Consider the following 24,643-nt stretch of genomic DNA (forward strand, 5'->3'; position numbering starts at 1 on the left):
GGGTTAGGAGGAAGAGGTCCAGGCCTTTGGAGCCTGCAAAGGAGCCTCTCCTGTCTAAGCTGGGCCCAGATGCAAAGATACGGACCTCCCCAGGCACCACCACCCCAACTCCCGATACTCCAGATGATCCAGGCCCTCTGCTTCCAGTCTGCTCACCTGTCGGCCCTGGCCCCCAAGGCTGGGGCTGGTGAGGGCATGTCGTTGGGAGATGCCCCCAATGCCTGAGGGGCTCAGAAGGCCCATCCTGCCAGGCGGGAGGGCCCGGGGAGGCATTGGGAACTGCCGCTGGGTCCGCCGGGCCATCCCCATCCCCACAGAGCCAGCTATGGGGAGTGAATTGGAGCCAAAAGCCCAGCTGTGAGAGAGAAGGCAGGTGTCAGTTTAGGTGGATGGGGCCCATCTGTCTACCCCTTCCTGACTGCTTAGCCCCAACCCCCACCTCCACACACACACAATCCCACGGGTAGGACAGAGTACAAACTTGCAGAGCAAGGATTCTAAGTTCTTGAATTATACATTCTATATCATCTTGCCACAAGGGCACTCTTTGGGTAGAGATGGGAAGTGTACAGATTTGTTGACATCCACTTATAGTGGTCCTCTTAACTTCAATTCTCAAGTTATTTCTGTATTTCTGTTTCTTGTTTGGGATGAGAGGGGACTTCAGAGCCCTCTGCTCACAGGTGAGGAGAACAAGGGACAGCCAAGGGGCCTGCTACCAGGATATGTGCTGGTTTTGTCAGCTCAGCATCCTGTTCTAGCAGTAAGAACACCCTGATTTTCTTCTGGGGAAGTCTTCACAGGGTGATTTAATAAGGTCATCTAATGATTCAGTGAGTAAAACTGGATTCCCAACCCAGAATACAATCACCCACTAAGCACTATCTGTCAACCAACAAGGGCCCAGGGAGGGGAGGTCCCTGAGGCCTGGCCGCCTACCTACCCTTTCTGCTGTCGGTAGTTCTGCATCTCTAGTGCGGCCTTGCGTGGGAAGGTCCGGAGGAGCTTCAGCACTTGCTGTTTCCAAGACAGCAGCCGTTTCTTCTGCGTCTCCGTGAAAGCCTAGAATTAGGAGAGTGAAGCAGGGTGTGTGTGTGCTTCTTTGAGATCTGCCTTCCATTCATTTGCTCAAATATTTAGCGACTGCCTGCTCTGGGCCAGGCAATGATGGGACATGGAGGTGACCTGTATGCATGGAGCTTAAAGTGTAGTCGGGGAGAAGATACATACGCAATGCTAACTGTGATGAGTGCGTGAGGGAGAAGCACAGGAGGCACGAGACCTGATCTGTTGCGGGGGCCAGTGAGGGTGCCCCTGAGGTATGACATTTGAACCGACTGATAGGCCAGCGGGAGGGAAGGGGACCTGTTTCCCAGAGCAAGAATATGCAGTAAGGCTCTGGGAAAGAGAGCTCAGGGCATCCACTGAACCCAGTGCTGGGGAGATGAGGGCTAGAGAGGTGTATGGGGTGAGCCAGGCGGGGCCTGCTGGCTGCCCAAGGAGTGTTGATCTTGAGAGCGATGAGGCAGTTCCTGGGGACCATGGAGAAGGCCTCACCTCATGAGTCAGGCACTTTTCGATGAGCTGGAGGTAACTGGTGATGTTCTCCTCGTCCGGTCGGGACACCAGCAGTTGGGTGCACACTGTTGGGCATGGGAAAGGGTGGGAGATGAGCTCAGCATGCCCTCTGCCACGCTCCAGCGGAGTAGCACAAAGGAAGGGACAGGAAACAGCCTGGATGAGCACCACCTGTGTGCCAAACAGGGAACCTAGCTTCTGATGATGGTAAAGCTCCCACAATAGTGCCTGGCATAAGGCAGATAGGTGGTTAGTGATACCTTTTCTCTTTTTAACTCTTGTAATAATTTCATCAGTGTGGGCATTTTTAGCCTGAGGACACTGAGGCTCAGAAAGTTTAAGTCACTTGCCTGAGGTCACACAGCTAAAAGGTTTTAGATCCAAGTGTAAAGTCTGCTATGCCATGCTGCCTTAGGGAAGGCTGAGCTCATTCTGTACCTCACCATACTCATCCATCCTATGGACTTTAGTCCCCTGAGGGAACCAGTGGATTTGCCTTATCTGTTCACCCTGTATGTACAGTTTCTAGTGACACACTATATTACCTTCTGCTCAGAGGGTAAGGGTTATCTCCTGCCATCAGCCTGGACACACCTGGGGCAGAGGCCCTGCCGCCCTTAGTCTCAGCCACTCCCTGTAGTGCTCTAGGTACCAGGGTACTTTAAAAAGCTCTCCTCCCACCATTTAACTTGGATTTGATCCCTGACGACTGGGTTCACTTGGCTCCCAGTCCCAGAACTTCCTACTGGGCCTTGGATGGTCTCACCTTTGCCCATCACCCGTGTAAACTGGCTGGGGATGTCTCCATCGGCAACAGGAGCCGGAGCTGGCTCACTGCCATCAGTGGGAGCCGGAGCTGGTGGAGGTGGGTAGCTCTCTGCAGCTGGAGAGTCCTTGGACTCAGTGCCCTTGTCTGTGCCGGAGTGAGCCAGGGGAGGCTCAGCACCTGGCAGTGGTGGCTCCCTCCGGCCCCCGTCCTTGGCAGCAGGGGCGGAGGCAGCAGCCACAGTGGCCTGGAGGACACAGTAGGCCTTGATGGGGGTAATGATGATCTGCTGCAGCTCCTGCAAAGCGTTCCTCAGATTCCCACCTTCCAGCACATCCTACGAGGGAAGACACAGCTGGGGTCACATGCTGACCACCACAGCTATGCAGAATGACCATACAGATGGGATCAGACAGGACTTGGGAGAAAGCTGGTGGGACCTTGGCTTGCAGTACCTAGAGAAGGCAGACACGGGCACAGCAAGCCCATATATACATAGGTATATAGACACACTGCTACACGAACATTCCTTCCTCACCCCCCTTAAAGGTGGAGTCCCATGGAACTTGGAGAAGGTGGTTTTGTGCTGAGGCCTCAGGGTCCTACCAAGAAAGGAACCAGATTCAGACCAAGAAACTGATGGGGGTGTGGCTCAGAAGCCGAGTGGCAAAGAAAGGGCAAAAGGAACGCAAACTGGGGCAGACCTGGAAGGAGAGCTTGCGTGAGAACAACAAAAGGGAAAGAGAGATCATGCGCACAGGAAGATACTCTGCTCTACCAGAAAGACCAGTCAGAAACAGAAAAGCAAAAAGGGGAGAAAAGGGGTTGAGTCAACAGAGTCTAGAGACACAGACCAGGACAGACAGGGAGGGGAGCTTCCTAGCCAGAGGCAAGTGAGACCAGTGGTCCAACTAGCACTTGGTCCCCAGAGACTGGCTCCCTAGGCCTGGGGCCACTGGAGGTCAGACCTAAAGGCTGGGGAGCCCTGAGGGGAGGCCACCCAGGCAGCAAGGCCAGCCCAGAGCCCTCAATCTACTGGAACCACTGGGCAGTCATCTGGCCTTGGAGATGGGGATACCAGGACCTCACCTTCTCCAGGGACTTGAGAACGCTCTGTCTCTCACGCAGCTTCTGGATGCTTAGGGCTATCTTGTGGCGGGCACCTTTGGTGACATTCTGTGGTAGAGGCAGAAGGGGACAGGAAACTGGAAATGGGAGGCTGAGGTACCTTGGGTGCCCCAACAAGAACCAAAGAGACAGAGGAGGGCTGGCTGCGTGCGTAATGTCAAATGTCTGCCCCCAATACCTTCCTGATGTTACCCTTGGCTTTACCTGAGACTCCAGGTGCTGCTCGGTCAGTGTCATCATCTCCTCATAGCTCATTTGTGAGAAGAGGGCTGCATACTTGTGCAAGCGGAGGCTCTTAAGCCATGAGGGCACATCTGTGGAAAAGGAGGAAGGATATGAGATCAGGAGTCTGGCCCTTGTGACCAGGCAGAGGGTTGGTTGTGGGGAGTAACCAGGCATAAACCACAGGCAACCTTAAAAGGTGCAGAAAATTGGGAGAGGTAGGGGGAAGCCAAGGGTCTGTAAGCTACTACTTCTGCCCAGCCAGACCCTTGCAGGTGGCCTTCCTTGATCAGGGTATCCAAATCTGCTCAGCTGGGATGTTTAACAAGATGAGCTCACTGATAGCTCTAAAAGTCATCAGCTACCACTGTGTCCTGGCTTCTAAGACTGGGGTGTCTGAGGGCAGAGTCTTCTCCTGCAATTAAACTGGGACCAGTGGGGGTCTCTTCTCAGTCTTGAGTCCTAAGGCAAGGGCTGTCTACTCCCCTTAGACCTTTCTCCACCTGGGTGGGGGGCTGGGGGACAGGATAGCTGGTAGAGTGGAAGCTACCCTCTCCTTTCTGTCCTCTAAGCTCCACGGAAGCCTCTCTCAGAAGCCCCATGCTGCTGTACCTTTCATGCCACTGCCGTCCTCCTGGAAAGTGTTCCGGCTGGAGCCTTGCTCCTCTGTCTGCTCACTGCCAGAGGAGGCCACACTGCTCTGAGGCGAGAGGGGTGCGTGGTCGGGCGTGGTGAAAGCAGCGCGGGCCCCGAGCTCCTCTGGACTTGGCCACTCACCAGGGGCCTGGGGGCTCGTGGGGATGAGTGACATGGAGCGCTTCAGTGGGCTTGGGTGGATTTGGCAGGGGAGGCCTGGCCAGAGGGGAAGAGAGGCAGGAGGTCAGGTTTGGAGATCTGACCACAGGAGCCCATGCCCCATCAGTACCATGGTGGGAGCACAGCCTCAGAATCCAAAAAGGGGAATGGACCTTGGGGTCTTAAGGGACCTATCAGATACTGTTCTCTCCCTCACCCCCAGCCCCCAATACCCAACCCATAAGCAAGCTGTCAGCTACTTCTTGGAACCTCTCCACTTCCTCTGCTAGCACCCTGGTCTGAGTCACTGGTGTCCCTTGCTGGACATAGCCTCCTACAGTTCACTGACCTCACAAGAAGCCATGTCATTTCTTCTAAAAATGCAAATCTGACCAAGTCAGTACCTTCTTAAATCCCACCTGTGACTTCCCTTCACAGTGAGGATAAAATTCACTCTTCCACACGCCTACAAGGCCCTGCAGGACCTGGGCCCTGCTCACCTCTGACCTCTCATTTCCAATATCTCACTATGGGGTGAGGCCTTTCTAGCCTTTGCCTCCTCATCTACCCCCACTTGTTCCTAGAACTCTTAAGCCTATCTAGCCTGAGGACTTCTGCGCTTGCTCTTTCTTCTTGTCCTCCTGATCTTAGCAGTTTGGTTCCCTCAGATCTCATCTCTAGCAAGCATCATCTATTCTGAGGCCTTCCCTGAGTTCTGCCCCCCACCAATCCTGGTTTATCATATTACTCTGGCTTATCTTTCTCACAGTACTTGAAATGATCTTACCTAGTTACCAGTTTACTTGCTTATTAACTATACACCCCTGCTACAAGTGAAGATCTGTGACAGCAGAAACTTGTGCTGTCTTAGACATCATTATATCCTCAGTAGTTACAGTGGGGCTTGACACAGAGGAGTTGCTTCCCAGTACTTATAAAGTACATGATGTACATAAGCTGCTTCTTCAACATCCCTGTCATTGGGTCTTACCACCTCCCAAAGATTTTTTTCTTGTACTAAGCCAAAATCAGCTACCCATGAGGCCCAGTGGCTCAGGGTGAATCCAGACCCTTTTTCACAGGGAATTTCACTCTCTCCATCTATCCCACTCCTGAGGTAGGAAGAAGGATCCAACTTAATTTTAACGATTCTCAGAATAGGGAAGGTTCCCACAGGCTTCCAGACCTTTACACGTGCTACTTCCTCTGCCTAGCTCATTGCTCTTCCACCATTACCTGCCATCTACTTCAGGTTTTATTCCTTGCTCAAGTGTTTCCTCTTGTGCGACTCTTTCCTCTCTGTTCCCTGGGCTTTGCGCCTCCTTCATTAGCCTGCTTCTTGCAATGGTCTCTGGATGACAGCCCTGCCCAATCATTTCTGTATTCCCAGGCTCAGGAACAAGGCATGATAAACAAGAGCCCTCAGATTTCACAAAAGCCAAAAGGCAGGCACCTATGGTCTTAACGATGCTAATGGGGCCTCTGAATTTGATACAGGTAACCCCAAGTCAAAGAAAAAGCAAAGAAAACAAAACTAAGAAGCCTCAGCCTGGGTAGGTGAGAACACTGAGGCCCAGGGAACAGAAGCCCTTGTGCTAGTTCCCACATGGAGTTGGGAGGCAGGGACAGAACCACAGCCTTGGTTCTGATAGAAAGGCTGGGATTCCTGCCAGTGCTCTACTGACACCCGGCCCAGGAGAACAACCAGCTTGGTACAGGCCCCAAAGCACCTTCCCTCATTTGTGACAATATCCATGCTCCTAGCCAGGAGGTCACCTGCGGGCAAGGGCAGTGTATCAGCCCACCCCGTTTAGGCCTGCTTCTACTCCTCTGCCCATGACCTCTGGGGTTTTCTGCTCAGGGCTCCTTCCAAGCCTCTGGACTCCCAGAAGATGGCACACTTTGGACACGGGGGGATCTGGGGCTTTTTCTGCCTGTCTCGGTACCTCTGGCCTCCCCCACCCTCCCTTCTCAGCGAAGAAAGGAGGAGGCAAGGCTGAGAAGGCAGGAAATTATCCTGATTGGAATGATCATGCAGTTCCTGAGGAGCCCTGCTTGGCCCTGCATTGGGGTGGAGGCTGGCCACAGCATAAGAACTATAAAAACAGAAATGCCGGTCAGAGATCCAGGGCCTCACTCTCTCCAAGAAACTCTGGTCTGTCACTGGCAGTACCTCAAATCCACCCTGCCTGTCCTTACAGGCCAATCTTTGCTTCCAACTCAAAACAACTTTAATGGCTTCCTGTTGCCCTCAACTGCCTGACATTGCAAAACTTCATCCTATCCTTCAAGGCCCTCAAGAGTGTGGCCCCAACATACTGAGATCTGGAAGTCAAGACAGACCTGAGTTTAAATCCTGGCTCTGCCACTTATTAATTATATCATCCTGGGCAAGTTGCATCATTTGCCCTCTCTGCCTTCATTTCCATGTAAAGCCCTTGGCACAGGAATAGGCACATGGTAACATAATTTCTGCTACTGCTATTATGCATTTAAATCCTTGCACCTCTCTATCCCAGCCGGACCTGTATGCCTTCAATTCACCCTGTGCCCTCTACTGGGAATGCCCAATTCCTTTCTCTCTTCTGGGTCAAACCCCCAATCCAACATTGTTCTAGCTTGGTTCTTTAATATTTAATTGCTGCTGCCCCCATTGAGGAGAGGAAGAGATGTATGGGCACCTGCATAGGTGACCCCCCTGCTTGATGAGGTCACTTTCAGGTGGAGGCAGTGCAGCACAGTAGGCAAGGGTACGGGCTGTGGAGCTAGGCTGCCTGGATTTAAATTCTGGTTACACCACCTTGGGCAAGTGACTTTTCTGTGACTCAGCCAATGAGTTTATATGTATAAAGTTCTCAGAACAGCTCTTGGTAAAGATTAAACACTCAGTATAGAATAGCCATTATTAATATATTCTCCCAACCTGGACCCAGAAACTGTGATGCTTTGAGACTGTAAAACAAGGTCCAATACACCCTGGATTGATAGAGATCCTGGAAATGCCCTCCTACCCCTCCACCTTCCCTGATTCTCACCAGCAACTAGGAGGGAGGCAGGTGACCAGGACATCCATATTTAACTGGGGAAGAAAGAGGCTCAGGGGGTAACTGATGCGTACCAGGTGCCATAGCTGGGCACCAGAAACCCAGGGTTCACTCCACCCAATGGCATGTAAGACATTTCACTGGCACTCTCTCCTGGCCTGCTTTAACCAGTGCCAGCCAGGGGGGACCAATCATGCTGAGGTTAAATCTTGGAAACCTCTGCCTTGAGTAAGGTCATGTCACCTCACCAAGCTTTGGAAATGCCACTCTCCTTTATCCTGTTCATACCAACTAACATTTCAAAAACTCAGAAATACCAGCTCCTCCTGCTCACCCCAGCGTCCAGGGCACTTACTAAGAGAGCCCTTTTGAAACAACTTGGGTGGAGGATGGCCAGTGGTCAGAGGCAGGCTCTGAAATTAGAATTTGTTCTGTGTGGCTCTGAATATATGACTTTATGTCTTGAGTCTCAGTGTCTTCCTCTGTAGAATGGGGGTAATGATATGGTTGTGATGAGGATTAAATAGGATCATGTTTGAAAAGTGCTTATAATACCCAATATCATCAATGCTCACCAAAGTTACCTACTATTACCAATGCCATCAGTTACATCTTATATGAATAGGCTTACACAGACTTCTCAGACATAACACTTTAAACTAAGGTCAGATAAAAAAATCTAGAATATCTGAGGTGGGACTTCAGATTATGGTCATTAACTCAATGCCTTCAGAGGCCAGGCAGGTATTGGACAAGACCAAAGTAGGGTAGTAAGGGTAGAGCCCAACTGGGACACATGTGCTAGGTGGGTGGACAATACTCAACTTCATCTTACTTGTTACTAGGAATACAGGCCTTGAGTTGATTTTTTGACTTTTTAAGAGAAGCTGAAATCTAGATTTTTAGGGCAAGGTTCCTGATTCCTTACATTACCATAAAAACACAAACAAACCCAAAGTTTTACTGGGTTTGGGCTTAATAAAATATGTCTGCAGGTCAGATACAGCTCTGGGAATGCCAGTTCATAACCTCTGCAATGCTTCATAAAGTTGAGGACCAGAGAAATTATGACTTGCTCAGCAACATAGAACAAGTAGAGACAGAGCCAAGTCTGACCCTTTTCAAATAGGCATGGCCTCCTGGGCGCCCACACCACCCTCAACAGCTCACCTGGATTTGCGTTGCTCCCAATACTGTTGATAGCTGGTGGGACTGAGCTGGATGGGTGGAAGGGCACATGTCCATTTTCCCGGGGTGGCTTGTCCTGCCAGCCTGGCCCTGCTTCCCCAGGGCCCAGCTCTGCAGGACCCCCCCACTCATCTGAGCCCTGGCGTGAGTGGTAGGTGGGCTCAGGCCGGGTGCGGAAGCCACTAGCCAGCCGCTCTTCCAGGTGGCTCAGCCAGAGGGCAAGCGCATTGCGGTCTTCCAATGTGGTGGCTGGGTGGATGAGGGCATAGGAGAGCAGTTGACGGCTCTCCTCAATGAAGGCATTGCTCTCAATTGAGTAGGCTAACACTTTCTGCAGCAGCCTCATGTACTCTGACTTGGCCTCTGTGTTGCCTGGCTGAAGCAGGGGCAGGTGGGACAGCAGTAGGGACACCACCTTCTCTTTGGATTCCTGCTGCCACTGGCTGACGATGGCTGCAGAGGGGACAAAAGGAATGTCAGGGGACCTGGGGTGGGGGACTCCTATAAACTCAGGAGAGCTGCATATGGCCTACTCCCTCAGCTTCAGTCTCCTCTCCTTTTTCTTCTCATGACTCTCAACATGCCCTTCATATAGTGAGATCAAACATACTCACTGCTTCCAGAGTAGTTGTTCCTGGTTCTATCACTCCTACTCTCAAAAACCTGCTGTGGCTCCCGATCAGCCAAACCAGCTACTCTGGAATCTGAGCTCCTCCTGCTGTATCCCTACCCTTTATCTTCATGGTCTCTACCTCTTTTTCCCCTATCAAAACAGCCTACTTACTAACTGTGGAAAAAATATAATGTAGTGATTAAAAGCTTGGGTTCTGGAATTAGATGGTCTGGACTTCCCAACTTTACTATCTGGACCTTGGGCAAGTCACCTTAAACCTCATGGACATTTCCTCACCTGGAAAATTTTGGAGATAATTACAGCATCCAATTTGCAGTGTTGCTTTGAGATTCAATGAGCTAATAAAGAAAGGAAAGTGGCCTGGCATATATTAAATATATGCATATATATAAATATATTAAATAAATGCTTGCTATTATCTTTTATCTGGTCTCTGTGCCTCTAGATCTTCTCCTTCAATCAGTCCCATACACCCAGATGGATTTATCTTCCTAAAGTCCACCAGAATGTCATGTACCAGACCAGGAGCTTACAATGGTAATCAGCACAAAGAGACTCAAGTTTAAGAACTCCTAGCCCAACAACACTTTCATTTCCAAGGCACTCCCCACCTCCTACTACAGAATGACTTAGCTCAGGATACCCCCTTCTTTCCTGGGGCCCTCTTCATGTAAGCTTCTACACTGAGATGAGATCCAGGGCTTTAGCCTACCACAGTCTTCTTCCTCCTAACCAAATTCTATGTCTTTTATAGACTGCCTAAACCTACCCTCCCGTGGGAAGTCTCCCCTGCCCACTACATGCCATGGTAATCTGGTGACATGTCCTTCCCATCCCATGGTCTGAGGGCCTAAGGCTGGTGTGTGGAGATGAGCCAGGTTTCTCTCTCTCTCTCTTTTTTAAATCAATATCCACTTATTGAATAAGACATCATTTCTTCTGCTGATATTAAAAGCCATTTTTTTTGGTATCATTAATATATACAATTAAATGAGCAACATTGTGGTTACTAGATTCCCCCCACTATCAAGTCCCCACCACATACCCCATTACAGTCACTGTCCATCACAGGTTTCTCCTCTTGACCCAGAAGGGAGTTCCCCCCCAAGAATAAGGCTCTGGGCTGGTCATGTACAGGAGGCCGTGGGAAGGAACTGTCACAGGTCTGACTGTCCTTGAAAACCTTGTTACCACTTCTGTGACTAGGCTTGATGGAGTGGAGGATTGGGGAACAATGTTACAGGGCAAAGGAAAGGGACAAAGAATATCAATGCTTGAGGAAAGAGACAATGATCAGTTCTGTCCTTACTCTTGGGCAACTGAGCTCATACCTGCAGCCAAGGTGACAATTTGCAAACATCTAACAAGTGAGTTCTGAGAGATGATAAGCGATTGTGCTATTGGTGAGGTCCTGAAAGGGGCCAAGGAGACAGTTCTAAGTGGACCCCAGAGAGACTGGTGATGAGAAAGAACTGGCAGATGTCATTTACGGTCCTCCTCCTACCTACTGACCATGTTATTCTTAGCAAATGCGATCAGTTCAATGAGCTCTACTTTATTTGTAAAGTGAGGCTGGGGATTATTTCTATCCAGCATGACTGTTATGAATTGAGACCACCGCATAAAGTAGGGTCACAAAGTAAGTCCTCAGTAAACATCAGCTGCTATTTCTAACATCATGGTAATCATATGTTACTGTGGTTCCTTCTTTAAATACTCACAGATGCTAAAGGCAAAAGTCAACTTCTGGGCCAGTAAACAGAGGCCGAGAATCGGGGGTGGTGTGTGTGTGTGTGTGTGTGTGTGTGTGTGTGTGTGTGTGTGTGTCCGTCCGAGTGGTGGTGTGTGTGTGTGTGTGTGTGTGTGTGTCCGTCCGAGTGGTGGTGTGTGTGTGTGTGTGTGTGTGTGTGTGTCCGTGTCCGAGTGGTGGTGTGTGTGTGTGTGTGTGTGTGTGTGTCCGTCCGAGTGGTGGTGTGTGTGTGTGTGTGTGTGTGTGTGTCCGTGTCCGAGTGGTGGTGTGTGTGTGTCCGCGTCCGAGTGGTGGTGTGTGTGTGTGTGTGTGTGTGTCCGTGTCCGAGTGGTGGTGTGTGTCCGAGTGGTGGTGGTGTGTGTGTGTGTGTGTGTGTGTGTGTGTGCTTAAAGGCGCCGAGAATCGGGGGTGGTGTGTGTGTGTGTGTGTGTGTGTGTGTGTGTGTGTGTGTGTCCGAGAATCGGGGGTGGTGGTGTGTGTGTGGTGTGTGTGTGTGTGTGTGTGTGTGTGTGTGCGCGCTCCCCTAACTCTGACAGTGATAGGGGTGTGTGTGTATTCCTCTAAATATGAGTGATAGGGGTTGTGTGTGTATGTATGTAAGTATGTGTGTGTGCATATATGTATATATATATATTCCTCTAAATCTGACAGTGTCTCAATCTAATTTCCTTAAGAGTCTTAAGGACCTCTGGTCTCCTCTGCCCACATTACAGGCCAGACACCTGGCCCCTGGGAGCCTTGTATAAAAACCTGAGAAATGTCCCTTTCATACCTCTCTTTCTCTTATGACCTATTTGGAAATACACTGACCTACTGCACATTTTCTTGGCCTAGGCCTCTCTGCTCCAAGCTTCCTAGAGACCCCTTACTAAAGTGCTCAGGGATTCATCCATTTATTCTGTCACTAATTCATGCTTGCCATAGTACCAGCCAAGAAAGAACAGTTAATACTACACAAAAATAATAACAGATAGTATTTATTATTGAGCATCTATTATGTACCAGACACTATGCTAATAATATGATCACTTTTCATCCTCACCTCAATACTGTTTCAACATCCCTATCTTGTAGATGAAGAAATAGATTTGGGAAAGTGAAGTCATTTTCCCAAAGTGACAGTGTCAAGATTTGAACACTGGTCTGTCTGCCTCCACAATTGGGAGGAACTTTTACCCATAACCCCCTACTATCTCTCCAATGCTAAGTCTCTTCTTCCCCATCCTTGGCTTTCCAGATCCCCTTCTGTACCTGCCACTTGAGGCTAGGAAACCTCATCCCCTCCATCTTCCCTGGACCAGCTCCATGACAGGAAACTGTCTATTAGGTCATCTCTGTATCTAAAGATCTTTCCAAGGTGGGAGGCTTGGACTTCCAGGAACCTGCACCTTTTGCCCTTCCCACCTCCATCTGGTACTGGATCACATGGGAAGGAACCCTGATACTCCTGAGTTTTCAGTTCTTGAGAAGGAAGAAAGACTATAGTGATTTAGATCAGGGACAGAAAGTCAAGGACTTGCAACCCAGCTGGGTCATGCAGTTCCTCCTCTTGAAACTGATTACAGGGCTGAGAGGATTTAGGAGACAATGTATGTAAAGCACCTGATAGGGTCTGCCCATAGAAGCACGCAGTGTGTGTCTCTATGACTGGTGCTTTGCTCCCTTTCCTTCCAGCAGGGTCAGCCTACCCCTTCAGCCCTACCCTGATGCTCTCAATGGCTGTTGTTTAGGCCTTACAGGGTAGCCAGAGGGACAGAGGGAAGCCTTGTCTAGTTCCTCCCCCACCCCAGAATACTGCCAGGACCCCAGAGCTAAGGGACACAGATTCTCCTCTGGTACTGCCAGGGGATGTGACAGAACAGCCCCAAGGGTTGGGCTCAAAGAATGACCTTGTTCTACTGGGGAGAAAGGGGAGAGTGGTTTTGGATGAATGGAGGCTGACCCTGGGGAAATGTGTGTTCATGTGTCTGTGTAGTGGTGTGGTGGGGAGGGCAGGCCTCCCATGACTGGGAAGCATCAGAGAGCACTGGAACTGGTCCAAGGAATCTGTGCAGCCTCAGGCCCCTTGGGGTAAGCCCAGCTGGGGCTGCAGATGATGGGTGGGGATGGAACTTCTAGTTTTCTGCCCAGATCAGAAAAATCTGGCCCAGAGTTGAGGCACAGCAGGGGCCCAGTGAATACCTGCACAATGGGACCCAGATGGTCTCTGGATGTCTATGTGCGGTATCTATGTGTATATAATATACCCTCTTTAGGATTGCCTGACTTCAGGTACCCTGTCTCATGTCCTATCAGAGTATATACTGAGTAAAGTACATGTTCAACAGCAAACTTGCCTGGATTCAAATCTAACTGCCTCCATGACCTTGGTCAAATAGTTGTTGTCTAATCCTTTAACCTCTCTGAGCCTTGGTCTCCTCTTCTGTACAATGGGGGTAGTAAAAGCCCTTATGTCACAGGGTCATTGTAAAGATTCAGTGAGATAATTATGAAAGCACCTGACATCTGTTATGTGCTCCACACATTTTAACTATTATTGTCATTGCTCCTGGTTGAAGATCTAGAGACCATGATGCTGGTGGGCTGGGGGAGCCATTCATGTAGGAGGGTACATCTGGGCCTCCCCCTTAAGATTCCCAACAGGGGTGGGGAATTTCACAGTTGTTTACCAAAGACAGACATGTCTCTGGTTCCTCTGAGCTAGAGGCACAACAAGCAATGATGACATCCTGGAGGTGGGTGGACGGGGGAAGGGGCTGGAGAATGCCAGGATGCCAACGACTGCTTCTCTCCAAGCTGCAAACCTGGACTCTGCAGACATGGAGAGGATGAGAGACTGCACGAGTATCCTCCTTGGTCAGGAGACCAGAGCTAAGTAGGTCATGCATGACCCTGGGTCCTGGCAAATCACAAGAGACAAATGTATCTTGGAGACTGTTGTACTAGCAAACCCATTTTTACATACTGGGCTGTTGCAACAATCATGACAGCCTCAGACACCAGTCAGAGGGGCTGGAGTTTGGCTCCAAACATGCCCTTTCTACCTCACCCCAGCTCACATCAACATGGGGGAGGGGTGGGGAGTGCACACACACATTTTTGTTTGATGAACTGTGTCAGTAAAGCTTCAAAAGGGAGGGTGGAATGTATGTGCACAATTTAATTAGTAGTTTAAAACCTATACATGCTTATGTTACTCTACAAGAAGATATGTCAAAGAAATAATCAATCTTCACATGTTTTCTTCCGTCTGCTACTTCTATAGCTTTTCTTCTTCCTTCCTAATTACAACCCTTTAGTAGAATTCATGCCTCCTATCGAAAATTACCGAGTATCGTAATTCTTCCAAGTGCTAAAGATACCTCAAGACAATGCTGGGCATAGAAGCCACAGGGCATAAATCTGCAAATAAGTAAAAAGCTAACCTTTTCAAAGAATATTGCTTCTCTCTCACTTACCAACTTTACATTTCCCTGTATGGCCCTGGAAGACGGCTGGTTAGCCAGAGATGGGTAAGATTCCTCAAGGGAGGAACAACCCTAGACAGGCACAGTCACAGGGGGGGCCATCAGGTGAGAAATTGGGGCCCAAAAGAGGGGAGGCTTAGAACCTCATCCCCCCCGTTTTGAGAGAAATCTTCTGCATCGGTGGATGTTTTGTTGCCCTTGTCTACCTTGGATTAATACTTAGTCTATAGGCACAGACCTGATCATCTACATTTGCCCTCTTACAGCACTAAATTATGTTTTCTACCTTTATCTTGCATCTACCTACCACTTCAGCATTTTATTAAAAATAATAATAATAATAAGGGAGAAATGTGGGATTCACATATAAATCATGTATAAAAATCAAAAGAATAATCATATCTGACCTGATTGTTTATAGTTCATGATGCGTGATCAAAACCGAAAGTTCCTGTGATATGACTGCCCTTGCACTGTTCACCATGTAAGAACTTATTCACTATGTAAGACCTTGTTCACCATGTAAGAACTTGTTTGTTATGCTTCAGAAGATTGGACACTGTTGAGATATAGGCGTGGGGTTGATTAATGACCGTGCATTGAGTCCCCTATTCAGAATTTTATTGTTGTTAACAACCATTTGATCAATAAATATGAGAGATGCCCTCTCAAAAAAAAAAAAAAAGGGGGGGGGAGGGTGGAGATATCAGAGTTAAGCTTGGGTGACTCACTCAGCCATGGCCCCCTCCTGACCCCAGTTTCCCCACCCAGATTCACTGAGCCAGAGAGGGAGGGGTTTAAACCTGTTGGATTCAGGGGACTCTGACTCAGAGGACAGGAGGAGGGAAGAAATGCAGGAAATGTGGCCCAGAAAGCCATAGAACCAGGGAGGGAAGGAGATTTCAGTTTCCTTGGCCCCCACTTTTCTGGTCCCAGTCAGCATCCAGGGAAGGAGAGGCCAGGATTACTGTTACAGCTCTGAACTGGCAGAGAAGACAGCACTGGGAGAAGGAAAAGTGATGATAAGGGCAAACCTGGGGCTTCTCCTTTCCTGTTTCAGAGACCCTTGGGGCGTTGCTTTTCTGTTCCTGGGTGTTGTTTCAGATTCTGCTTCCATAAAACCAACGCTGGCAGCCTGAGCTGGAGGAGTTCCCTATACCCTCCCAGCTGTTTGAGACAGCCCGCCCAGACTTGAGCTCCTACTCCCCACTCCCAGTAGGTCACATAACAGTAACCTCACTACCTTTCTAAGCCCATCCAGACCCAGCGTCAGTATCAAGACAACTGGTACTCCAATGGATGCACATTACAGCCAGCTAGGGAACTTAAAAAATACCAGATTCTCTGGGGATAAGACCCAGGCCTCAGATTATTTTTATAAAGTCTCTGGGTGATTCTGACATGAACTTAGAGTTGGGATTCACTCACCTAGGTCAAGCCGTCTATACCCCTTGCTCTTTCTGAGGAGGTGCTGGGCAGGTGGGCAGGTCTGACTCCAGCCCAAAGTTGAACCCAGGGTCTCCCTGGGAGAACCTGAGGAAATAGCAGGACTGGGTAGGTGGGCCATGGAGTACAAACCCAGAAAAAGGCAGAGGATCTGCCTTTCTGTTCAGCGTTCCTCACCTGAAGGGACCCGAAAAGCTGAAGAGCTTTGGACCCTGTAATAAATAGCTGTTATTCTGGGGATTGGTGCAACAACTGAATTCAAGATTTGGTTTGTGGGGTAAGTGTACATCTGGGTGAGGAAGGGGGACAAATTCTCTTCGGGGTCCTTCTCATAAAGTATTAAGAATTATTGCTTTAGAAGAATATGCTGGGCCTTCAAAGAAAGTAATATGATTGGCTGCAGCTCTGCCTTCTTTGGAGCATTATTTCAGAGCCCAGGAGGCACTCGGAGAGCATCTAGAACAACCTCATCACTGTTCAGATGGGGATCCTCAGGCTCAAGATGAGTGGAGCTGGCCAAGTCAAAGAGGTGTCAGTGGTAGAGCTGGATCTAGTACTCCTGGGTGTCCCAACTCCTAGTCTTATGTCCTGTGACACATGAATCACCATCAGGGTATCCATCATCTCTCACACTGCCTAGTCAGCAGAACTTCGGTACTTGTTCCCAGGCCCATCCTCATGGGATTCTGATTTAATGGCCCTGGGTGGAGACCCAGAAATCTGGATTTTAACAGTCACCTCCACGCCTACCAGGTGGTTCTGCTTATGATACAAGTTTGGGAAATACAAGGGAACTGGAAGGCCATAATCAACAGAGGATGTACAGTTCCTCTTAGGACGCAGACCCCCTAGGCCTAACAAGTAGCTCCTTCCTTCCCAAATAAGGTAGGGGGGCTGTTCTACTTGATGGAGGGAGCAAGACAGGAGACAGGGCTTTCTTAGCCTTGGAATGCCCACGCCTACTAGGAAAGCAGTATTCAAGGCTCTATAGAATTTACCTCTGTGATCACCTCTCTCTCCATTCATGCTCTGCACTAATCCTGGCGGGCTTCCTATGGACTCTGGAACACAGTATAACCCTCCTTCTCTTCCCTTATTCTATGTTTTCCTCACCTCTCCATCCAAGTACCAGCTTGTTATATTCTCACCGTCTTACATGGGGCTGTGGATAAAGACCTTGATTCATATACTCATTATCAGTTAATTCATTCAACAGCACTTCTCAACCCTGGCTAGGCATTACCCCCAACATCCCAATGCAAACTATCTGGGATGTGCCTCAATTGCTTGGTATAAAGTGTACCATGTCTTTCAAGGGCAAAGTGGTAGCAATAAATACCTTAAATACACATCACTTCAAATCAGCAGTTCCAAAGAATTCTAGAATTTATCCTGGATATACTTAAAAGGTACTCATTACAGCATAGTTCATAAGAGCAAGACCAAATATACCATGTAGTAGAGCCTAGTGGTCAAGAGCAAGAGCTCTAAAGTAAATTTCCAGCTCCACCTCTGACCCTCATATGACCCAGGGGAAGTTGTAAAACCTCTCCCGATCTCAATCTCCTCATCTATAAAATGGGGAAATTAGTAAGACCTACTCTACTAAGTTGTTTTGAGGGTTGAATGAGTAATAAAAGTAAAGCAGTGTTTTATACACATGTAGGACTTTATAAGTATTACCTATTCTTCCTATTATGCAGCCATTAACAACGAGGTATATATGTATGTGCTGAATACGGAATGATCTTCAAATTGTAATGTTAAATGAAACTGGTTAATATGCACAGTGTTCTGCTCTATGTATTAAAACAATCAAAACTGTGGAAAAGCTGGAGGAATATGTATGTGCTCATACATGCATAGACTGTCTCACAAAACATACACAAATTTGGAATGTGAAAGTATGGAAGGGAGGAGACCTCAGTTTTTACCTTTCATGTGGTTTGATTTTACTATAAGTCTTAAAAACAAAAGCAAAAACTAAAAGTGTTCTAATAAGTAGCAGTAAGTACCACTGCTGATTCTGACATACAGCCAAGACCGGTACCCAGTGTTCATCCAACTCTCTATTCAGGACGGGGCGGTGGGGATGTGTGACAGAGCTGCAGAAGAAAATGTTCTGCCCCAAGGAAGCCCCCAACACTGAGGGCAGAGCCATATCACAACCATGAAACTCCAATCTCTGGTGCTCAAAAAGAGGGGAGCCCCCACTGGTAAGGAGGGGTGTGAAAAGCTGAGCTCTGAGCCTGCTGTAGCCCAACTGGGTTCTTGTTGCTCATTGTCCACCAGTCAGGAACTTAAACTGGTGTGACTCTGGCCTGAAGAACCATCTTCTCTACAACCATGGTGCTTCTGTGACTTGAACATAAAAACTCAGCAAAATAAAGGTGACTGCTGCTGGCAGGTGGGCCTGGGGAGATGAAGGAGGCTAGGCAGCTCTGTGGCTCCCCAGATCCCAATCCTAGAAGCCCGTACTGATTTCCTCACCTACAGAGTAAGGTAACAACTACCTACTGCAAGGGTTGTTTTGAGGACTAAATCCGTTACTGACAATAAAAACAATTGACATTTGGGAAGGGGGGAAGGCAACCGACATTTATTGAGTGTTTACTAGATGCCAGGCACTGTTCTCAGAGCACACAACTACCCTAGAAGGTAAGCATAGTTATCTTTATTTTAAAGATGAGGAAAACAAAGCTTAGAAAGGTTTAAGTTACTTGGTTATATGGCAAGACAGAACTGGGATTTAAACCTAGACAGTCTGACTCTAGAGCCACTAAACACTGCTTTCAAAGTTGCTGTACAAGTAAAGCCAGTATCTGGCCTATTGTAAGGGCTCATTGTGAACTATTATTATGGGTAAGAAAGTGAGAAGAGTTTGAAGACACTCTACATGGAGCCCCTGGATCCCCTCTCCCCAGCTAGCTTTCAAGGGTACATGACTCACCCTCTTCTCTGGCCTCCATCTCCCACCCATCACTGAGGTCAATAGCTCTCCATCCAGCCTGTGGAGGCCTAGAGGCCAGAATGGCTTCATCAGTGCCCTATGAGATGATTCTCTTACCTGACTCCCATCTATGATAAGGACCCTAAAGAGAGGTTCTGGAGAAGCCTGGCTCAGCCATTCCAGCCAACTTCATGGGACACAGAGCACCTTTCTACTGGGTGCTTAGGGAACTGATATGGACTCTATCTAAATTCAAAACTCTCTTGAAGCCTTAACTCCAGCCAACCTTTTGAGTTAAAGAATAGTATAAGATGACTCATGAAGTTTGGAAGTGTTCTGAAATTCCCGCCTAGCTCCAATGTTCTGGAGCTTGAGAAGTAATTACTTACTAACCTTCTGACCCCCTTTCATGGGTAGTAACTTCAGTCTCTTCCTTTTACCTACCCTACAAAGCCTTAAACCACCCTATGTGATCCTTCCACTGCTTAGGTAGTTTCCAGTTTGCACTACCCTCCCCCAGGAACCCATCATTCAATGCCTGAGGATATCTGGCAACAAAGGCCCCGGGGGACTTATGACCATGACTTGGGAGGTCAGAAAATCCCAACCTGTTTGAGACCAATAAGCCTAGAACCCCCATATTGCTTAACACCCTTATATGATGGTCTCCTGAGCCACCCAGTATCTGTTCATGCTCCAGGTCTCCCTCCTGCTATACTCCCACCTGTAGAGACTCACCAGCACTGTTGGCCTCCGACTCCAGCAGATGGATGTCATTACAGTCCGCCAGTGAGTGCTCCAGGCAGAGCTGCAGGAAGCGGGCCTGGGTGCGGGTGACCCGCTTCAGAAGTGACAGCAGGGCCACTGTCTGCTCACATTCATTCCAGCCCTTGAACCAGCCAGCTAGGATGCCCACCTGGTCTCGGAACATCATGGTGCCGGGCCTGGGGCCAGGGTGGAGGGGACGGCGGTGGCGAGGGCCAGCGCCGTCACATGGTCTCGGCTCCGGGCTCCTGTTACCTTTCCCCTGAGTGCCAGGGCTTGAGGACGTTCCCTGGCGTAGTGGCAACAGGTGGTGGGGTGAGGAGGAAGATCACATCAGGGAAGGTTTTGGTCAAGCCACGCCTCTCTAGGCTCCTGGAAAAGGAAGCAAGAAGGTCAGATACAATGAAGGGGTTGAAACTGGCCTGGTTAGTATGGGTTGAGGAGGTAAGGCGACTTCCTACACTCCTTCCTGCTAAGCTCCTGGGAGAAGATGAAGCTACTACCAGATACTAAACCAACGTTCTCTCCAGACCTGGAGGAAAGGTTTGATTGGGACTTAGAGACCTATCCTAGAACAAAGGAGATGCTGACCCTCAGGCCTGGCTGTCATAGGGCCAGCTGATTTAAAGCAGAGTAAGTTGGCAAGATTTTCCAGAAGTAAGAATTAAGAGAGGCTGCACAATATGGAAAAGAATGGAGACTTGGCCCCAGGTGACATGACTAAGCAGACATGTGACCCCCCAGCACATGTCTTGATCCTGGTTAGGCTCTGGCCACCTCCTCTGAGGGTAGGACAGAGTGACTGCTCACCTGCTAAAAGGACTCTACAGACATTATTTCAATCTAAGACCCACAAAGCTGGGATATGGGTGGACGGTGGGGTGGGGATGTTAGGTATGTGGCTAGCTACCTGACCAGTAAGTTTTTGGGTACCTAAGGGTAGGGGTGTGGACAGAAGTCTTTTCAAAGATCTCCAACAGGCTAGGGGATCTCACCTCTTCCAACCCAGCTCCCCATTGCAAAAGGTACAGCTCTGATCTCTATCTACTCTGATGTGAATTCCTCCTGCCTTCTTCTTCATTCCCCTGAAGGTTGCTCCTGACCCAAGCCCTCTGGGTTGGGTAGTCCCCTTGGCTCCCAGAGATGCCAGCCTGTTATTCAGACTCCTAACAGCCAAGAGAAGGCCAACCTGAGAAGGCGACACTTGCAAAGTAAAAAACTTCCAAACAGGAAAGTATCCAAATTCCTCTCTTAGACAGGAGCTGTGTCAACTGAGCAGACAACAGGCCTATTCTTTAGCTGACTGATTTCTGGATACGACTTTGAAGTCTTTTTCTAAGTGTCTTGAGCTCCAGGTCTTCACTCACATTTCCCCCCATTGGTCTTTCTAGCAGCCAGTGCCCTTGGCTCCACCCCCAAACCACATTTGACTCCATCCCTTTCTGGCTGCCAAGAGGACTGAGAATTCCATACGAAGACCTATTGAACCTACTGGGCTCAGGTCTTAGGGAACGACTGCCACCTTCCTGAACCTTCATGCTCCTGCTGAGGGCTGTGAGGCGCATCTGATAATGGCTCTGACTTACCTTGCAGATCCTCTGTGGGACACCTGAACAGAGCAAACTGGCCAGGATGTCAATCCCTTAGAATATAAGCAGCAAGGAAAAGTGTGGGGGAAAATGAAATCTTGCTCCAAGTTAAACAGGCTTCCCAGAAATCTTTTTAAAAGGGAAGTCAAATGTTGCATCCCTGGCTTAAATTTTTCCAATGACTTCCTATTACACTAATCATGAACTTCTTATATTGGCCTACATACCCTGCATGACACCTGTGGCCTCCCCAACTTCATCTTGTACTATGTTCTTTCTTGTTGGAATACTCCTCTCCCAGATCTCTCTAGGCTGGCTCCTACTTGTCATTCAGGTCTCAGCTCCATGTCACTTCCTCAGATACTCCCTGACCATCCAATCTAAGGAATATCTGTCACTCTATTACATTAACGTTACTTCTTCTATATGACACCCATAGATATTATCTTGTTTGTTTTTCTCTTTTCACCAAGGTCAAGCTATACCACTGCCTAGTGCCTAGAAGGATAAATGGCACGTAGAAGGTGCTCATTATATATTTGGTGAATGAATGAATGAAGGTGAGCATGGAAGCCACACTTGGGATTTCTAAAGCCCTGGGGAAGAAGATGATAGAAGAAAGGCCCACAGGTTGGTAAACATATTTGGAAACCCTGTCCTAACAGAAAAATCTGAAGGCACAAGGAAATTTCCTCCAGGGAAGGAAAGACTTGGGAGGAATGGACAACTGACTTCAACTATCTGGAACACACAGAAAAAGAATTAGATTTCTTCTTTTACTTCAGGAGAACCAGGGTAGATAATTCTAAGTGAGAGGTAACATGGAATATGGGATGAATGTCAAGAAAACTCAGTTATAGTCCTGCCTCAGTCGCTTTGGTCTGTGAACCAGTCTGCTTCCCTTCTCTAGAATGTGTACGATAAGGAGCTAGACTGGATCAGACATGATAAATGGGTTTTATATCACAGCCTAGCTCTGACTGATTGGTAGTGGGTGCCTGGAGCACTGTGGTGAGGATTCTGAAGAAATGAAGCAATGGGAATATCCACCAATGGGAAATGATTAATAAATTGGGGCACATCTCAAATAACAGGATATTATATAGCTATTAAAAACATGTTTGACCTTAATAGCAGAATACAAAAACTATATATCCTTATTTATAGTGCTTGAGCTCTAATTATCAACCTAGAGGAATGTCCATAGGCAGCACAGTAATCTAATCTAATATGGTGCCATTTCTGTAAAAAGATAAAAAAAAGCCATATACAAAAACCTTTATATATCTTATACATGAGTATCTGTGTATGTATGCATATAGAAAAATGTGATAGAAGGACACACCCTAGGCTGTTCATATTGGTTACTATGGAGAAAAAGGGGACTTTTTAACACTCTCTTTATGTAACTTTGTACTATTTCATTAGTTTCAAGTGAACACATATTACTTTTTTAATTTTTAAAGAGCAATTTAATTAAAAAAATTGTAAGGCTGTACTCCAATTTCTGGCTCAAGTGAGAAAGAGTACTGTGAGTGATTGTCAATGTTTGCCCTGGATACAGGATGGATGAGTGGTAACTCATGTGCCTGAAAAAATCAGTTTCCCTTCCCAGCTCCAGCATTTTGTGGCTTTCAGCCCCAAAGAGACAGCAGCTGCCTCAACAAAAAGAGGAATTTTAAAATATCTGTCCAAGAATGGAACTGGCTGCCATGTGAGGAGGTAATAAGCTCCCTGGTTTCTGTAAGTGGTCAAGCAGAGGCTGGACGAACATCCCTTGGGAGTAGGAGGAATTCCTTCACTGGGTGGCAACTCATAAGATAGAAGGACACAGTACTATTTCAGAAGGAACATTTATGACAGAGGCTTGATATGCCTATGAAACACTATGAAACACTGTTTACAGCAAAAAGATGAACAAATCCATAAATAGGCCAAAGTTGTGCACACTTTTTCCCATAAACTCTTTTACTGGGTTGTTACTTTTTTTAAACAACAGCACTGTGCTCCCTAAGCTGCTGATGAAACATGAATCCAGCTTCTTCCCCCAAGCCAAATGCTAGGAGCCAAGCCTTAGGACAGTGTGGGGTCTCCAACATGAGGCTTGCAAGTTCAGGTTTTTTACGAAGCAGGCTGGTGAGGACTGTGGTGAGCTGGAAAGCATAAAACCTGCCTAAAGCGAGAAGTCAACTATTTAGCTCCATCAGCTGCTGCCATGTGGGAATGTGGGTTCAGTATTGTTAAGTCTTAGGGTTTTTAAAAAAGAGAAGCCTGGATTTTTAAATAAAATTCCCCTATTTTTGAATGTTGGAAATGAATCCACATTAAAAGAGCAACAGTGAACCACTATACAGAACAAAGTTTGTAGCCTGTGGTCCTTGGACCAAATGGATACAAACTGAGAATAGAACAGAAGTCTTGCTAACTATCCCTTCCCCTCAGGCCTCTCTGGTTTATACCTTCAAACCACCTTGCTGCTCAGGGAATATGATCGGTAGAGATCTAGTGCTCAAAGATGGTTTAGAAAGTCCTTGCTAAACACCATGGGGTCTTTAGGGAAACAAATAGTCATATTAAGAATGTAGTGTTAAAATAACCATCCCTAAAGGAAGGGTTCCTATGTCTTCTGGAAAATAGGAGGCTACTGGGTGTTTGGTCTGGATGGTCTTCTTCCATCAAAGGGCCAGGGGCCCTCAGCTTCCTCACACCCCTGTTGCTTGGCAGTAGTGAGAAGGTAAGACCTAGCTGGGTGAGATCGGCCAGGTAAGCAGCATCAGCACTGACTTTTCCAAGGCATCTTACTGTCAGGGATTCTGGTGGATCTACCCACCAAGCATCCACTCTCATCTTCTGGTATCAGCCCCCCGAGTTCCCTTTAGAGAATTAACTGTTTCTTGGCTCTAGTAGACAAGGAGTAAAGGACTGGTCAGGTAAAGTCTGCACTGGACTTTTGCTGAAACTACTGGTGAAAATCAGTCCTTGGTTAGGGTTGCTCAGTTTATACAACATCTCCAGATTTTACTGGTTATCACTTCTGCTACCTTACAGTGAAAACCTGCCTCAGAATAAAGCCACACAGATGAAAGCAGACTCAAGAGATGAGGGAAGAAAAAGGGAGACCTGTTGATATCATCTGTAGACCTGGGAAGGCCCCCACCCCAAACTTCTGTTTCATAGACCAATAAATTCTTCTTTGCCTGACGCCAGTTTGAATTGGGTTTCTATCACTCAAAGATGAACAAGCCTTGACTGCTTCCATACAAAACAGAATTCACCACTGCGCTGGTCTCTCTGCCCTCATGCGACCAAAAATGACTCACT

General features: G+C 47.9%; 1 protein-coding gene across 3 annotated transcripts in view; it reads right to left on the minus strand.

The window, feature by feature from the left end:
• The window catches only part of SAMD4B (sterile alpha motif domain containing 4B), a 37,501-nt gene that overhangs the window by 4,527 nt on the left and 8,331 nt on the right, over positions 1 to 24,643 (minus strand). For 2 of the 3 annotated variants that reach the window (XM_037021685.2, XM_017656399.3), the window contains exons 2-10: positions 19,707 to 20,105; positions 8,704 to 9,174; positions 4,307 to 4,546; positions 3,677 to 3,786; positions 3,434 to 3,520; positions 2,345 to 2,681; positions 1,558 to 1,643; positions 944 to 1,062; positions 157 to 355 (exon numbers count right to left, since the gene is read on the minus strand). In XM_037021685.2, coding sequence (XP_036877580.1) covers positions 157 to 355; positions 944 to 1,062; positions 1,558 to 1,643; positions 2,345 to 2,681; positions 3,434 to 3,520; positions 3,677 to 3,786; positions 4,307 to 4,546; positions 8,704 to 9,174; positions 19,707 to 19,902 — 1,845 coding nt within the window. In that variant the 5' untranslated portion in view covers positions 19,903 to 20,105. The remainder of the gene's footprint in view (positions 1 to 156; positions 356 to 943; positions 1,063 to 1,557; positions 1,644 to 2,344; positions 2,682 to 3,433; positions 3,521 to 3,676; positions 3,787 to 4,306; positions 4,547 to 8,703; positions 9,175 to 19,706; positions 20,106 to 24,643) is intronic. The other variant, XM_037021686.2, reaches the window with a different exon arrangement.

The sequence above is a fragment of the Manis javanica genome, chromosome 17 (assembly GCF_040802235.1).
Source record: "Manis javanica isolate MJ-LG chromosome 17, MJ_LKY, whole genome shotgun sequence".
In the NCBI taxonomy this organism is placed as follows: Eukaryota; Metazoa; Chordata; class Mammalia; order Pholidota; family Manidae; genus Manis; species Manis javanica.